The 18,117-nt window shown below is 27.4% G+C and overlaps 1 protein-coding gene across 1 annotated transcript; it reads right to left on the bottom strand.

Annotated features, from left to right (window-relative positions):
- Nucleotides 1-432: 432 nt before the first annotated feature.
- Phum_PHUM374530 (tripsin, putative) lies at nt 433-6,933 on the bottom strand (the record flags this gene model as incomplete). Its single annotated transcript, XM_002428247.1, has 8 exons — nt 433-594; nt 1,421-1,575; nt 1,687-1,802; nt 2,210-2,362; nt 2,445-2,545; nt 2,889-2,965; nt 5,343-5,369; nt 5,496-6,933. The coding sequence occupies 8 exons, from the start codon at nt 6,931-6,933 to the stop codon at nt 433-435; spliced, it is 2,229 nt and encodes a 742-aa protein (XP_002428292.1).
- Between the last annotated feature and the right edge of the window lie 11,184 nt (nt 6,934-18,117).

Genomic DNA, 18,117 nt, shown 5'->3' with positions numbered 1-18,117 from the left:
TATTTTATCATCATCATCATTTACGATCATCATCGTACTATAATTTTTTCCGATTATTATACCATTCCAAAAAAAAAAATAATAATAATAATAATGATGATAACAATAATATTGGAAATTTTAAAAATATTAATAAATAACGATGACGATGATGATGACGACGACGACGATGATGATAAAAATATTAATTAAATGCGATTTACGATCACAGACCTTTCAATTAATAATAATAATATTAATAATAATAATAATAATAGTAGTAATAACGTAATTGTCTTCTGCTTTGTATTTTTTTTTTTTAAATAATAATTCACGATGAAAACAAAAATAAAAAAAAATATTAATGAGAAAAATGTTTTTGAGCCGTTATTAATTAATTAATTTTTTTAAAAAAATGGCAACCACGTGATTTTATTGTTGTTTGTTGAAAATTTAAAATTGTAATATTTGATGAATCCAATCTCTAAATTCTGAAATTCTCGTATAAACTCCAGGTTGATTTGGTTCGGCACATCCAATACCCCAAGATATGACTCCAGCAAGTAGCCATCTTTTATCAGGTCTTTGTATGACCATCGGCCCACCAGAATCACCCTGGAAAAAATTTAAAAATAAATTTATCCTTTTTTTTTTTGAATTCTTATCACTCGATAGATGACGAACGAGTTTCCGGTTAAAAATCTTCTCCAGGCTGGAGAAAAAAAAAATGGGGAAAAAATAAGGAAAAAATCGATTTTTCAATTTTCCGACGTGTTTCGTATTTTTTAAATTACTTTTTTTTTCCATAACTAAAATAAATCGCCTTATTGATTTTTCCGGGGGCGGGCAGGGGTGAGTGGGGGGGGGTGAAAATCAATTTCTCCAGGCACAAAAGAAAAAAACATTCCAGAAACTATTTGAAAACGGACATTGATTTATTAAACGATTAAAAATGCCTAAAAAAAATAAAGAAAAAATTTTAAAAAATATAAAAAAAATTTTCCGCCCTCCCCCAAAAAATAATTTTTCTCCAGTTTTCTCCAGTTAAAATTAAACGTTTCGAATTGACGTAAATTACAAATTAAAATTATTTATTTATTTATTACCACTGGGGAAATAATTAACAAAGAACAAAATTTTTTTTTGGCGAAACGAATTATCAATGAATTATTTAACACTCAAGTGAAAATTAATTTTAAACACTTTGAAAACAAAATTTACCGTTTTTTTTTTGCCTGTCTGCTACCACGTCGCTATTAATTTTTTAATGATGATAATAATAATAATTAACATTTCGGTAAAAAAATATATGTATAATGAATTCCTTTTTTTTTAAATTAAATTAATAATATAAAAATGTAATTTAGGTTTACGGGCCGAAACGATCCTACTTATTATTATTATTATTATCATCATTATCATTATTATGAGTACCACGTACCTCGCAAGAATCGAATCCACCTTTTTTCCAACCCGCGCAAATAAATATTTCGGGTATGTGTTCTATGTAACCTGCCGATCTGTACATATTTTCGCACAATGTGTTATTTATTACAGGTACGGAAACTTCTTGTAAAACGCTCGGAAGTGGTCCATCTGCAAAAAAACCAAAACAAAACGTTCTTAAATAAATTCCGGGGGAAGGGGGTAAGGGAGGAAGAGAGAGGAAGAGGGAGGTAAAAAAAAAAATTTTTTTTTAATAAAAACCTTCGTATAAACGGCCCCATCCTGTGACGTAAGCAGTTTGACCCACGAAATTCGTATTGTCTTCAGGTACGCAAACGGGTATGATGTTAGGTTGAAATTTAACCGGTTCGTAAAACCTAATAATAATAATAATCAGGGCGTTAATTTTAACTCATTGTGTAAAAATTTATAATTAATAATAATAATAATAGTAAAATTATTATTTTGTATTCATCGACCGAATCATTTTATCAAAATAGTGATAATAATAATAATAATTGAACGCGTTTATTGTTATATTAATAAAAATAGTTTTATCTTTTGTTTTAAATAGTAGGCATATGCGTGCGTGTGCTTGCACGAGTTAAACACGGCGTAAATAATTAATTTATAAATAAATTTGAAATAATAATAAAATTTTTTAAGGATTAAACGACGTAAATATTTCGAATGATGACGTATTTCGCAAATGATGACGTATTTGTTTTTATCTTATTACTTCCTAATAATTATTACCTTTAATTGTTTATAAAAAATTACTTACCTTAATAAAGCTAAATCGTATTCGAATGTTCGAGGATCAAATTGAGGATGACTAGCCACTATTTGAACCCTTCGTTCCTGAAATCCATAAGGTTCATCTTCCGTAGATAAATCGTGTTCACCTAACCTCAACAGCAAATCGCTCGGCGGTACGCTGAAAAAATAAATGACAAAAAAACCGTTTAACAGTGCTGACAACTTTAAAAAAAAAAAAAAAAAAAACAATAAAAACATACTTTTCGACGCAATGAGCGGCGGTAATTGCCCAATTTTCATTAAGTAAAGCAGCACCGCATTTATGTAGATAAGTCGACGTTCTCCATTGCCTTAATGATATCTTTAAATAGATAAATAATTAATTTATTATACTTTTTCTAACGCACACAGTCGCCATTTTGAAAATGTTTAAAAAGATTTTTTTTTTTAAGATTAAATTGCTTTCACTTTAATTCCAAAAAATAATCAAAAAAAAACGTTAAATGCTTTTTTTAATCGGTGGCCATTTTTTTTAAAAAAAAAACGTTATTAGTCTACATTTTAAATGGGTATTTCCCCCCAAAAAGACAAATTTTCTTAAAAAGGGAAAAGGGAAAAAGTGGAACGAAATAAGAAAAATTAATTGACTTAAATGTTGGTTTTTAATGTTTTTTTTTTATAAAAAAAAAATAATTTTGACTTACTTGCCACGGCCATTTTCCAAATGTTGATTTTTCACCTCCGACAACTCTTGATTGTGGAAATAATCTTCGTCCACAAACTGAAAGTAATAAAAGAGTCGTATTTAATTGCGTTGTCGTCGTCGTCGTTTCGTTTATGTTTTTTTTAAATAATTTTTCAATCGTTTCGTTTGTTGTGTCGTTTGTTCCACCATTTAAATACATTTCCCTTATTATTTTAATTAAAAACAAAATAACAAACAAACAAATCCAATCAAATAAAATCATTATTTTTACATTTAATTCGAGTCAACTTAACCTAACTTGGTTAAAACAAATAATCATTTTTCTATAATTATTTATTCATACTTATTATTATTATTAATTTTTATAAATTTATCGAGTACAATTTTTAATTTAGTTTAGCTTAAAAATGCGCACACCCCCACACAAACACAAAATTAATCGTAAAGAAAATTTAATAGAAAACCGACGCGTTTGTTTTTTGTTACATTTTCTATATAAAAAAGTAACCCGAACGATTTAATTCGTTAATAATTTTTTTTTTTTTTAAGTAAAAACTATTCGAATAAAACAAACAACACAAACAAACAAACGAAATTAAAAATTAAAAATGGCCGTCAACAAATATCGGTAACAAAATCGCCGATTGTCTCTGTCTCTCTCTCTTTCTGAACACTCTTAAAGTCTTTTTTTGTCTTCTAAAAGTTGTTTTTTTTTTTAAATTGACTAAGTTCATCCAAACAAAACTCTTTTCTTCAACCAACCTTGGCATCCGAATGTTTATTATTATTATTATTATTATTATTAATATTACGCTCATGCATCCGCATGGATAAATTAAATTTTTATAAGAAAAAAAACGACGACGACGAACTATCGGATTTCATCATCCTTTTTTAAATAATAATAATAATAATAATAATGATTATTAATTTTATACGATGACAAATGAATAAAATAATAATAATAATAATAATAATAATAAACAAAGAAATTTACAAACGTATTTGCGTGCGGATAAAATTTTTTTTTTTTTTACTGAACTTTTTATAAAAATTACTACGATTGGTCTGATATATGTATTAAATGATACCGGGTCATTGTATGGATGGTAAAACTACTTTTTTTTTTTAATAACGAGAAAATTATTATTATTATTATTATTATTATTATTATTATTATTATTATTATTATTATTATTATTATTATCTTTGGCAGGTATTACGACACGTTCAAAATGTAACCGAATGAAAAAAAAAATTACAAATTTTTTTTTTTTTACCGGCCTCGTTTGTTTCGTTCACACAACAAACAAAACAAAACAAAAAAAAACGTACGTCGGGATTTTCCGATTCCGTAGTCGGATCGAAAATTATTTTTACAATAGAACACGTGATAAAATAATAATAATAATAATAATAATAATAGTAATAATAATAATGATAATTAAGAGAATGATAAGAAAAAATTCGTTAAAATAACAATAAATAAATAAAATTTTTTTTTTTTTTACAACTCCCGGATTTGTTAATTACGAACCGTGATAATAATGATAATGATTGTAATTGGATGTTGTTGCGTATACGCATCGTAACGAATTCGAATAGAAAAAAAAATTTTAGTATTATTATTATTATTATTATTGTTTGTTACCGGTCGGTAATTTTTTGTTTCAAATTATTGTAGTGTGATAGTAACGTAAGATGACCGTGATAACAAAAAAAACAAAAATAATCATTTTACGCATGATCGCTAACGTAAATGATAATTTTTTTGGGGGTCCAAGGGTGTAAATCGACCTCGATTTTCTCCCCCCTATTCCCCCCCACCAATTTTTTTAGTATAATTTATCATACAAACTTTAATTACCGATCGTTTTAGAACAATAAATATGATTTTTAAAAAAATTACCTTGAGTGTAGTCGGAAACGTTCAAACCGGACAATAAAGAAAGAACTGATTGTGTTGAGGTTGTTGAGGTTGTTTTTGTTGTTGTTGTTGTTGTTTTTGAAGTTGTATAAACTGAAGTATGAGAAGGAGTTGTGCTTTGTACGATTTCTATCCAAGGTGGTTTTGTCATTTCCGGTTTTTGTACTCCTCCCTCCGGAAAAAACGGTACTGAAAAAATAATAAGAAAAACGTTTTTTTTTTTATCAAGGGGACATTGCCAATAATAATAAAATTGTTGTTTGTCGTTTGTTCATTTTTGTTAATTGCCATTAATTTCAGGTACTTTTTTTTTTAATAACATAAAATAAATAGGAAGTATAATTAAAAAAAAAAAAAAAAAACTAAATTACCGGTGAAAGAACCATGTAAAATAATTATTTTGAAAGAAAAAAAAAAAATTTTTTTTTAAATAATTCTTACTGGTTGTTGTTGTTGTTGTTGTGTCATTTGGCCTCGTAGAAGAACTAGTTTGAATGACTGAACCTGGAAGAATTGTTGATACACCCGGTTGAGATATAATGTTTGTGTTTTCTTCTTGCATTTCCGCTTGGTTTTCAGATAAATTTTCTGATGATGGTATCTCGTTGCTAATTGTTGATGGTACATTTTCCGTCATCGGTTGAATGGTTGTTGGTTCAACATTTTCCGAAACGTAACTAAAGGTTGTTAATAAAAATTCCGTCATTATATCCGGCCTTTTGGTTGTTGTTGTTGTTTGTGATAAATCCGGACGGAAAGTTGTTATTCCAAACTGTGACGTCGGCCTCGTGAGCATAGATACAGTGTTAAGGGAGGGTCTTGTAAATGGAGGTACTGTTGTTGTCGTCGATGGACGTTTCGTTAAAAATGTTGTTTTTGATGTTGTTGTAGACCGGGTAGGTGTTGGTCGATGATGGGTGGTTGAAATGATTGCGGGTTTTGGAGAACTAGGTTTTGATATGCCAGGTTTTGACGGTGAAGGTTTTATTATTGTCGGTTTTGACGAACCCGGAGGTTTGATGGTTGCTACCGGTTTAAATGTTGTCGGTTTGGGTGATGAAAAAACTGGTTTTTTAGTTGGTTGTATGGGTTTTTTTATAGGAGCTGTCGGTTTCGTCGTGGTCACTCTATTACTTTGGGTTGTTTGCGTGGGTTTTTTAACCGGTGGCAACTTTGTCGTTTGTATTGTCGTTCCAGAAGGTTTTATTATTGGTTTTTGAGTTGGTTTTTTAGTCGGCGTAGGTTTTCTCGTCGTCGTGATCGGTTTGATAGGTTTGTAAGGTTTTTTCGTCGTGGTCGACGAGAAAGGTTTCGATGAAATGGTCGTTGTATTTTTTCTTATTTGCGTGGAAGACGTTGTCGTTACGTGTTTGATTGGAGTCCACGTGGTTGCCGGTTCAGTCGTTGATGAGTTATTGACTCCTGATATTTTCGTTGTAGGTTTCGTCGTTGAAATTACATTATAGGTATTATTATTATTTTCGTGAACGACTTGAAACGTCGACAGAAAATACGATGGAGTAGTTATTTGAACGTAATGTGATGACGTATTATTCGCTAAACCCTGATTTTGTAACGTTGGCCTTTTTGTTACACTACTAAATATACTTGAACTTGACCCGTGCGTCGTGAAAAAACCTGAACTTGAGCTAACATTTTCCGTTTTGTTCGGTTTATGTGACGTTAAAACAGGAATGTATATTTTTTCCGTGTTCGGAGTTGATGTATAACTTTCCGTTACTAATTGTTGCGCCGAATTAATTTCAGTCTTTTCACCATTGAAGGCACCACCGTAAGAACCCGAATATGGTGGCGGCGACTCCGTTTTGGGTAAAGTACTTAACTTATTATTATCATCATCACTGGTCACCGTATATCTATTGACTAATAAATTAGGCAGTGACGTTGTCGGCACACTTTGAACGTTATTATTATCGTGAACGTTCGATGACGAAACTTGATTATTATTTATCAATTGAAAGTTAATGTGATTATCCACTAATAAATCGTTATTATTATTACCACCTTCGATTTTACAACACGATCCGAAGTAAAATCTATCTATGCAGGTACCCAAATGAGTACCATTTGATTTCATGCACGTATACGCAAACATGCAAATCCCTTGTTCTCCCGTCTTCCTACTCACGCAAGGAAGATGCCGAATGTTTCTTCCATGACCTGAAACATGACAATCACTTTTTATTTATTTATTTTAAAACATTTTTATATAAAAAAAACTTACGCTCGATTCGAATGTGGGTCAATGTGGGAATGTTTAATATTGTAAACATGACGTATCAAAGTTACACCTTAACATAATTTTTTATTAAATAAAATACCTGAGTCTTTACTAACGTAAAAAAAAAAAAAAATGAGAATTTAAGAAAGATACATTATTATTAAACATAATATCTAACCTCTTGTTTTTTCTTACACCTGATAAATACTCGAAATAATTGAAACGCTAATAGGATCATTCTGGTAAGATAAAAAAAAAACCACCACGAAATTTTTATTTCCTGCAATTTTCTAGTTAAAAACATTCTAGAATTACATCAAAAAAAAAAAAAAAAAAAAAATTCTCATCCAAAAAACATGAAATGACGATGATAAGCTAAGTAATATTTTTTTTTAGTGGAATTCAATTTACATTTCCTGTACTCGTTTTTTTTTTTTTTGATAATCTAACGGTATTAGAGTATCGATACCTACCTGAATACCTGTGCAAAGCATTAAATGACATAAGCCAAGTTAGTTTAAAACCCCTTTTGTTTCGGGTTTCTTATTTATAATTATTTAATTAGTTTTTATATTTTTTTCTTTATTCAATTTGACAACAAAAAAGGTTTAAGGTATTTTTTTTTAACAGAAGAAAAACTAGAAAACTAATTATTCTGAACGTTTTCGAGACCCCCACTGATATCAAATCGCTAAAAGAATTTTTGAAAGAAGAAGAAAACGCAAAAAACATCTCGATAAAAATGATTCCATCCATAAAAAAAAAAATCTTTGATAAAGATAGATAAACTTAAAAAGCGGATGCTGGAAAGATTTCGATAAGCTCGAAAACTCTAGAAAATGATAAATAATAATGATGATAGTATATATAGCATTCCAAAAAGTAAAATTAAAAAGTATAACTCTCTTTGAGGTGACCGCGTTGACGACAGCAAAGTGTTTCCCGATGTAACATTGAAGAAGAAATAGGAAAAAGCAGAAGACAAAAGAATAATTTGATTCGATTTTGACGTAATAAAAGGAAATAAATTTTTATGCTGAGTAAATTTTATAATTAATTAATCCGTTTCGGTTGAGTGGTTATAAAATTTACCTTGAATGGGGATCCCTAAATTGTCCTTGAACTTGTTTCAGTTCAGTAAAAAGATATTGAACCGACCGGAAGACTGAACAACAAAATACAATCAACGCGTGCAAAAAAAAAAATTTTCGACAGAATAATCGACAGGAAAAGCGAACCCATTTTGCGACCTGATTTGCTACCAGTAAAAAAAAATTTACCATCACCCCCCCCCCCCCCATTTGCACCTTCGCACTCCTTTTGATGATACGGTTGAGTAAATTTTTACACCCGTCAAAAAAATTTTTTTTTTTCTTCTTCCACGTTTTAAAAAAAAAAAAAAAAAAAATACAAGCGAAAATCTGCGAGTCGTTTTATTATTATTATTATTATTATTATTATTATTATTATTATTATTATTATTATTATTATTATTATTATTATTATTATTATTATTATTATTATTATTATTATTAAAACCGCCGCAAAAAATTTTTTCGTAATTAAATCTTTTACGGTAGTTGTAAAAAAAAAAAACACGATTCGGCATTTAATAAAAAAAAAAAATTCAAAATGCGCGCGTTTTTTTTTTATATTAAAAATGACGTCACAATCTTGTCCTCTTTTTCTTTTACTCTTCGTAAAAAAAATTTCATTAGCCAAACCCAGTAAGATACGAACCCTAAAAAAAAAAAAAAAGAAAGTTGCTGAATGAATGGAATGGAATGGAATGAAATGGATAAAAGAAATAAGGAAACCGGAACAACAATCAACGACGATGTTGACTCAGTACGTACACAGAATTCAGGTTGTTTGTGTTTGTATATATATATATATATATGCACACGAATATAATATTGTTTCAAATTCCGTTAATTATTCCGTTTGTTTGTTTGTTTGTTTGTTTGACGGAGAGAGGGGATCCCTCCTTTTTTCCTCGTGTTTACGAAGGCGTTTAAAATCTTACTATTATTATTATGTTTAAAATATATATATAATATTTGTGTAAACCTGAAAAGAAGACATACATCAAGATCTCTCTCTCTCTCTCTGACTCATCATCTTCTGCTTTCACCTCCTCCTCCCTAACAAACGACGACGTTAAAATAAAAAAAAAACAATTTTCGAGTATTCGAAATCGATTAAAAATTAAAGTACTCGAATAAGAAAAACAAAAGGAGAAAAGAACAAACAAACAAACAAAACGGGAAAACGAGGATTTGTTTTTCGTAATGTTTGTTTGGTTAACGTAATAATAATAATAATAATGATAATAATGATAACGTATGAAAGAAAGAAGGAGCTTGAAGGCAAAAACTGCTTGAGTATATAACGGGACAAATCAATCGGACACATCGTATCAAGTTTGACTTTAAATAATAAGTAATAATAATAATGATGATGATGATAAAAATAGTTAAAACTTAGGTCATGATTTAAGTTTTATTATGAAAGACGAACGTGTGTTTGCGTAAAGTGCGCAAACAAACAAACAAACAAACAAACAAAAAAGTTGTCATCAACTTAACGACGGTTGTATGTGGCCAGTTATGTGACAACAAACAATAAAATAAAATAATAAATTTTTTTATTTTTATTTTTATTTCAAATAGAATAATTTATGAAGTTTGAATAGGAATGGGGGAAAGGGGGGAACGGGTGGGGGGCAAATGGGGAACAAGGGGAGCGGGTAAAGGTGAGAAAAAGCGTGTGGATCTTGTTTGAGCCTTTGTTTCCTTATATTGCAAACCGCAGCAAAGAATTTTATACTCCCCTATCTCTCTCTCTCTCTCTCTCTTTCTCTCTCTCCTTTCATAACCTCATCTTCGAAATCTTTCTTTCTCTCTCTCTCTTTTTATCTCCGTATAACTTTCACACGATAATTCTTTTTTCGCTGAATAATTTTATTAAAATTTCATAGGTGGTAACATTTTTTTTCCCTACCCCTCTTCACATTCATGAGATGTATACAACAAACGCGCCTCGCCCAAAAATGATAATAATAATAATTTTCTTTAATTTATTATTACTTAAAAATAATGATAATATTTTTCGCTTATTAAAAAAAATATAAGAGAGAGAGAGAGAGAAACGTAATATAAAAGCCTAAATGTTATAACGGTACGTAGTACCCTACACACACACTTTAACGAGTTCTCAATTTTTTTTTTTAAATCGATATGATGTCGTCGCTTAAAAAGAAAAATTTAAAGGGGGGGGGACGATCAAAAATAAGAAATTTAGAAATAGGAAAAGAGAGGGAAGAGAGGGGACAGGAAGTTAAAAAAACGATTTTCGGTAAGAAAAAAAATTTGGGTCATGAATTTTAATAATAATAAATTGTGTGTGTGTTGACTCATCGTACGCAAAACGAGATTCGCTTGTGCGTGTACGTGCGTGTCTGCATACGTACGACCATATTAACGTTGACTTTGCCAACCATTTTAATAATGATGAGTCAATGCCTTACGTATAATTTTACTTTTAATAATAATAATAACGAATAACTTTTTCCGTTTGCAACTCATCGCAACAATAATTAAAATTAATTTAAATTATGTGAAGAAGAGAAAAAAACTATTATTTTCAATCTCGAAACGAAAAAAAAAAAAGGAAATTCGTAAACGTAATAATAATAATAATAATAATAATAAGAATAATATAATTGAGACGCCATTTTTAATTTTTTTCGTGTAATTTAAAAAAAAAAAAATTCACGTGGAAAAAGAAAGAAAGAAAGAGAAAAAAAAAATTTTTTTAACATCGCGTTTTTTTTTTTTTTTTTTGTATTTCCTTCGAGCGTTTTTTTTTTTTTTAAATAATAATATGATTGGCATTTATAATAATAATAATAATAATAATAATAATAATAATAAATTAATCGAATTTTAACGATGATTGGTATTTGTAATTTTTTACGTGGAGTTTGCACGTGTGTGCGTTCGTGCGCGTGTACACATGTGACGTCGTCCGTGTAAGAAGCAAGTTTTTCCCTATAACTCGACGATTCGGTTCGTTGGCACCGCCGTAAAACGACTCATTTTCTTTTCTGAATTAATTTAAATTCTTTTACGGTGCGTACGTACGCACGTGCGTAATTTATTTATTATTATTATTATTATTATTATAAATCACGATTTACTGATTGGTAATTTAATAAAGTTTTTATAAAAAAAAATATGAGAAAAAAAAAAAAGAAGAAAATTGAACGAGGAATTTTTTTTTTCGATTTCTCTCGCAACAACTTTAACGGGTACGAGTAGTAATAATAATAATAATGATAAAAACTCACCACCTGATAAGAATTGTGGCATCCAAACGGAAGATGATGATCCAAAAGTTTGATGAGTGATAAATAATAATATTTGTAAAATAAAAAAAAATTTTTTCGTTTGTATCGACGTCATTTTATGTTGAATTGTTTTGAATCCGACGATTCGAAAATCCGTCGCCATTTTCATTTAATTTTCAAATTTAGAAAAAAAAACTCGCGGTTTAAAGTACTAAAAAAAAAATTTTTTAGTAACCAATAACGATGATGATGATGATGATGATGATGATTTAAAACTCACGAAAATGTTTCTTATCACTGATTATAATAATTTTTTAACGTTGATTCTCTCTGATCCTTGTCGTATCGTCCATTTTTTTCTTTTCTTCTTTTCTTACTTAAAAATAGAAAAAAAAAAAAAAAATTAATTTAAAATTTTTACGTTGAATGAATGAAAGTTTTTATAAACTAAAAAGAAAATTTCAAAAAAAAAAGTCACGACTCCTACTATTGCTACTACATGTTACTATCCCCACCACCACCACCACCCCCTCCTCTTCCCCCATTTGATTTATCATAACTTTCGTTTTTTTTCTTATGTAATAATTTAAACGAGAAATCCGGGTGAGTCTCGTTTGGGACTGTCCCAAACGGAAAAAAAAACTTTATTAATGTAGTTCATCCTTAAAAAGAGAAAGAGAGAGAGAGAGAGAGAGAGTAGGTGAATGAATGATTGTGATAAGAAAAGTAGAGGAGGGTTGATTAAGAAGAAATTTTTATTTTTTTATTTCCAAAATGATATTCGAATAATTTTAATGAGTAAAAATTTTCCAGACTAAATGACTCAGATAAAAAAAAATAAAAAAACTTTTTAAATAATCGATTAAAAACAAATTTAAAAAACAAAAAACTTTTCCATTCCATAGAGTAATAAAACAAAACAAAACAAAACAAACGAACAAACAAACCTTTTTTTTTTCTTTCATTCGTTTGTCCATTTGTTTTTATTGCTTGTCAGTTGTTTAACGTTTAAATAATAATAATAATAATAATAATAATAATAATAATAATAATAAATATTATCCTACTTTTTAATGTCAATGTACAGTTTAAAAGGTTCTTAAGGATAAGAGAGCGAAAGACAGAGAGAGAGAAAGGGAGGAGAGAGGGGGGCGGGGATAAACGACGTATTTATTCATTTTTTTTTTAAATTATTTAAATTAATTAATTAATTAATGTTTTCTTATTAATAAAAATATTTTACGAAACAAAAAAAAAAGAGTCATATTTAAAACTTTACGTTTTTTATTACTTTATGGATTTTTATTATTACTTTATGGAAAATTCATTTAAACGATTTTCTTTCTTTTTTTTTCTTTTTTTTTTTTATTCTTTAATTTTAATAATCGTTTATTATTATTATTATTATTATTGCAATTATAAATTTCAAATATTGATAATTATTTAAAAAAAGAAATTATTCATTGACTAGTCAATCACATTTTGTTTGAAATAAACCGTCTTCTGCTTGTTTTTGTTGAAGAAATAATAATCGAAAAAAAATTAATTGAAAAATTATTATTATTTTTAAAATTTAAAAAAAACTTCATCGAGTAATTAATTATTAATAATAAAAAAATACGTAATAATAATAATGATGATGATAATAATAATAATAATTAATGGAGTAATAATAAATTAAATAAAAAAAATGAAAAGAAAATTTTTTTAAAAAATCGTTTGAAAAAATGACGATTTAAAAGTTTTTTTTTTTTTTTTCTAAACGACGGCGTTAAAAAATCGTTTTTGTTTTTGTTCTCTCTCTTTCTCTTTCCCCCTCTCTCTCTCTCTTTCTCTCTCTTTTTCCCAACGACAACAAATATTTATATACTTAAATAAAAAAAAAAAAAAAAAAAAAACTTTGATAAAAACGATGGATGTTATGGGGGGGTTATTACTTTTTAAGTGCTAATGGCCTTTTACATTAACATGCATTAAATAATTTTCCTTACACTGCTAACAACCTTTGAAAAAAAAAAAAAAATTCCCTGGAAAAATCTACGACGAATTAAAACGATAAAGAATTTTTTTTGTTTTATGTAAAAAAAAAAAAAAAAAATTTTTTTTACCTAAAATTATTTTACGTATGATGACAGTCGTCAATTTTGATTCTTATATCTTCTTTTCGACGATATCATTTTTCTTTTCCATTTATTCGAATTGTCTAATGACACGATTTTTTTTTTTTTTTTTTTTGTTTTCAACTATTCACCTTTTGCATAAATTCATTTCTGCTTCACGGATTTGTTTTTGTTTTACTTTTTAACTTTTTTTTTTCACTTTCTTTTTTGTCGTCAAATATTTAACTTACATAAATATTTTTATTTCCGGTTGTTTGACGTTTTCTTCATTTTTTTTTCCTTTTTTCCTTTTTATTCCAACGTCAAAAAAATTTAAAAAAAAAAAAAAAAAGATGAGTCCGATTCGTGGTTGAAAAATTTGTCGGAATTTCGATTCGGTTCGTTTATTTTTCAGATCAAGATATTCCCTGTAAAAAAAAAAAAAAGCTGTGAGAGAAACATAATAACTATAATAATAATAATAATAATAATAATAATAATAATAATAATAATAATAATAATGATAATGATGATGATGATAATGATATGTAAAATATTAAAATTTAAAATTTAAAAAAAAAAAATGCAGTAAAAAGTAAATGAGGTTATTCACATTGATAAATCGTCGAGTTTTGTCCATTTTGTCCATTTTTCTTTATTATTATTATTATTATTATTTAAAGAAAATGAAAATTAATCTTTAATCTCTAATGCAATTAGTTTAAACGACACACGCACACGCACGCACACACACGGGTCAATTCTTCTCGTTTCAAAAAAAAAAAAAAAAACATTTATAACAAACATTTTTTTTTTACTCGAAAAAAACAAAAAAACAATGGATGTATAACGTCACGCGGCGTTTAATATTATTATTATTATTATTATTATTATTATTATTATTATTTCTAAATGTCAAACGGTCATTTAAAATGAATGAAGAATTTTTTTTTATAATTATTATTTTTTAAATGTGTCAATTACCCGAGTACGTAATTAACGTCGTCGTCGTCGTCGTCGTCGATTAAAAAAAAACGCAAAAAAACGCCGCGAAACTTTATAAATAACTAAAGAATGACAATAAACTTTAGTTGTAAAAACTCGTTTCCCGATTTCGATTTATCGATCGATAAATCGATAAATCGTTACATCGATTTTCATTACGATTACGAATGGGGGGAAATGAATAAAAGAAGTTTTTAAATAATTTAAAGGAAGTGAGTGAAATCGTTGTAAGTAATAATGTTTGTCGTTTGTTTTCGAAAACAACAATAACAACGCGTAAAAGCTTTTAAAAAAATTTGTAAGGAAACAATTTGTAAAACAATAAAAAAGAAAGCTTTCGTTTTTTTTTTTTTTGTTAATTAATTCAAATATATAATTTTTTGTCGCATAATCATCGATGATTGTTGTCGTGTTGTTGTTGCGACAAAAACAAAAAAAAAAGAGAGAGAGAGAGAAATTGAAAATAGGAAACGTTTTGAAAAGCTTTTCGTTGTTATTTTAACCTCCTTTTTTTTTAAACAAACGAAATATATTTTTTTATTATCATTATCATTATCGTCATCGTCATCGTCGTCGAGATTTAAGAAAAAATTTTTAGTCGGCTTAGTTTAAAAAAAAAAACGCGAAAAAAGCGATAAAAATTAAATTTTTTGTTGTTGTTTAAGAAAAACAAACGCGAAAATTTTGTCGTGAGGGCAAAATTCACGCGAACGGATTTTTTTTTTAAAAAAAATTGTCGCACTTTTGCAAATTCGTTTCTCTCTCTCTTTCTCTCTTTTCATTTTATCAAATCGCATTAAATTAAAACATAAAACAAAGTTTTTTACAAAACAAATCAAAAAAAATTTACAATTATTTTACAATTTCCGGTTTTAGTTCGGTACAAAACCTTAAATATTAATAAATAAATAAGTAAATAAATAAATAAATACCTTTTTTTTATCCGTTAACATCAATTCGCATAATTTTTTATTTTAAAATGTTTCTTTTACAAAACAACAAACGAAACCAAATCAAAAAAAAACCGTTATAATATACAAATGCGGCGGTTAATTCCGATATACTCCGATTCTCTATCTCTCTCTCTCTCTCACTCTGTATTGAGTTTTGGCCGTGGACTTGAAATAATCGCCCAGATAGTGGCCAGACGACTGACAACTCGTCTGTACTACCTTGAATCAGCTGTCTTCGATAGGTTTACATACAAAAAATGGTACCTGATAAGTTAAATACGTTACTGCGAGTATTCATACACACACACACACCTAAGAAACAAAATAGTCTAAAAACAAAATTTTTTCTCCTCCTTCTTCTCCATCTCCTCCTTCTTCTTCTCCTCCTCCTTCTCTTTTCCTCGTGGTTATTCATTTAATTATTATTATTATTATTATCATTTTAAATTATGTACATAAATAAATAATACGTTTACAAAAAAAAAGAAAAGAAAAAGAGGTAATAATAATTTATAGACCCTAAAAAAAAATTTTTTTTTTTTTGCAAAAAATATTAATTTATAATTAATTTTATTTATTTTAAAATGATAATAATGATAATGATGATAATAATAATGGTAATAACAACCTCGATACATAATAATAATACGCCGCGTAAGAATCAGTCCGTGCATTATTAATAATAATAATAATTATTCAAATGGTCAGGGTTTTACGAGAAGGAGGGTGGTCGTTGTTGTCGTTGTTGTTGTTGTTGTTGTTGATGTTGTTGTCGTTGATGTTGTTGTTGTTGTTGTTTTTACATACAATCGTAATAATTTCTCATCTATATTTACATAATTTATTATTATTATTATTATTTAATAATATATATAAATTCGTTTATATGAAAACGTTAAAAATTTTATTTGTTTTTTGTTTATTATTGATAACGTAACGTAAATAAAAATTAAAAAATTTATTAAAAATTTAATTAATAAATACATAAATTATTATTATTATTATTACGAGTGGAATGAGTTTTTTTTAAGGGTAATAAATTTTTAATAAAACAAAAAGGGGATAATAAATTTAATAAATAATTAATTTGTTTTTTTTTTATTTTGGTTATTTATTATAATTTATTTATTAATCGTGATTTATTTATTACGGATAATTTATTATTATTATTATGTACGTTATGCATTAATTTTGTTTTTTTAATAATAATATAAAAATAAAATAAAAATTTTTTTAACTTTTACAACGTTTTGGAACATGACGAAGAATCTTGCATAACTGCACATTCCATAAAAAAAAAAAAAAAAAAAATTTATCATCTTAAATGATGATAAAAACAGGTACCCAAAAAAAACAAAACAAAAAATGGTCGAAGTTCATTGAAAGAAAATAATAATAATAATAATAATAATAATAATTTTAACCTAAAATCACATATATTTGAGCATCATCAATTAAACGTTTTAATTTTGAAAACTAAAAAAAAAAAAATGGCGACGGTTATAATTTTTACCTTAATAATCCTTCCATCCTTCTCCCCATCCTTCCTTCCTAGAAAAATGGCGACAAAAACGATTGATTTTAAATTTTTTTTGAGAAAGAAAATCGTTTTCTTTACCTGCGAATAAAAAAAAACCATATTCATGATGATGATAATAATAATAATAATACTTTGCAACAACAATGAAGTCAAGAAAAAAAAAAAAAATTTTTTTTAAAAGCCTTTAAGACTCGAAAACTCGGTCACGTAAAAAAATGGGAGGATTTTTATCCTCAAATCGTTTAAAAATTTAAATTTTTATTTTAAAAAAAGAATCGATAACAAACATTATATATTCGTTTGTACAAACAACAAACAACAAACGACAACGAGGAAAATACAACAATAAAAATTTATTTTTATTGTAACGAATTATAAATTTTTTTCGTTGTTGTTGTTGATGGTCAATACGATTCCTCGTTTTTATCATCATTATTATTATCATTATCATTATTAACAACGTCATCGTAACCTGCCCCATCAACCCATTTTAATTTTTTTTTTTTTTTGTCGGTCATAATTTAATGTTTAAAAAAAAAAAAAAAGAAAATTTAGGTCATCTTTAAATCTCGCTAACGACAATATCTCTTAATGGTCGTCCCTTTCATTCTTTTTTTTTTATTTATTCTTTAATGACGTGAAACGAGAGAGAGAGAGAGAGAGAGAGAGAAGAGCTTTCATTTTCTTATATGTGTTCCAGGAAAGAAACCGACCTTGAAAAAAAAAAAAAAACTGTGACAACAGAGGTCATTCACCATCATCAACATCATCATCATCATCATGTATGTTACGTGTTTTACACGTAAAGTTTTTTTATTCAAGCACCTGACTTTGTGTACCGTTAATCAAACAAAATTACCTGTTAAGTAGAGGGGAGAGAAAGAGAGAGAGAGAAAGAGTTTAGAGACAAAATGAAACAAAGCTAACAAATAATAAATGGCAGGTCTTTTTACAACAACAACAAACAACAAGCAACAAAAAAAAATAAAATTCTTGTTTGTTAAATGTTAAAAAGAAATAACAAACTTATAAAAATCCAAAAGAAAGCGCGTACCTGAAATAATAATTTATTATTATTATTTTTCTCTTTTAAAATTCTTTAAAATTATT

Source organism: Pediculus humanus, genomic scaffold (assembly GCF_000006295.1).
Source record: "Pediculus humanus corporis 1103172107823 genomic scaffold, whole genome shotgun sequence".
Classification (NCBI taxonomy): domain Eukaryota; kingdom Metazoa; phylum Arthropoda; class Insecta; order Psocodea; family Pediculidae; genus Pediculus; species Pediculus humanus.
Note: the sequence above shows the minus strand (reverse complement) of the source record. Positions and strands in the feature narration are given on the sequence as shown.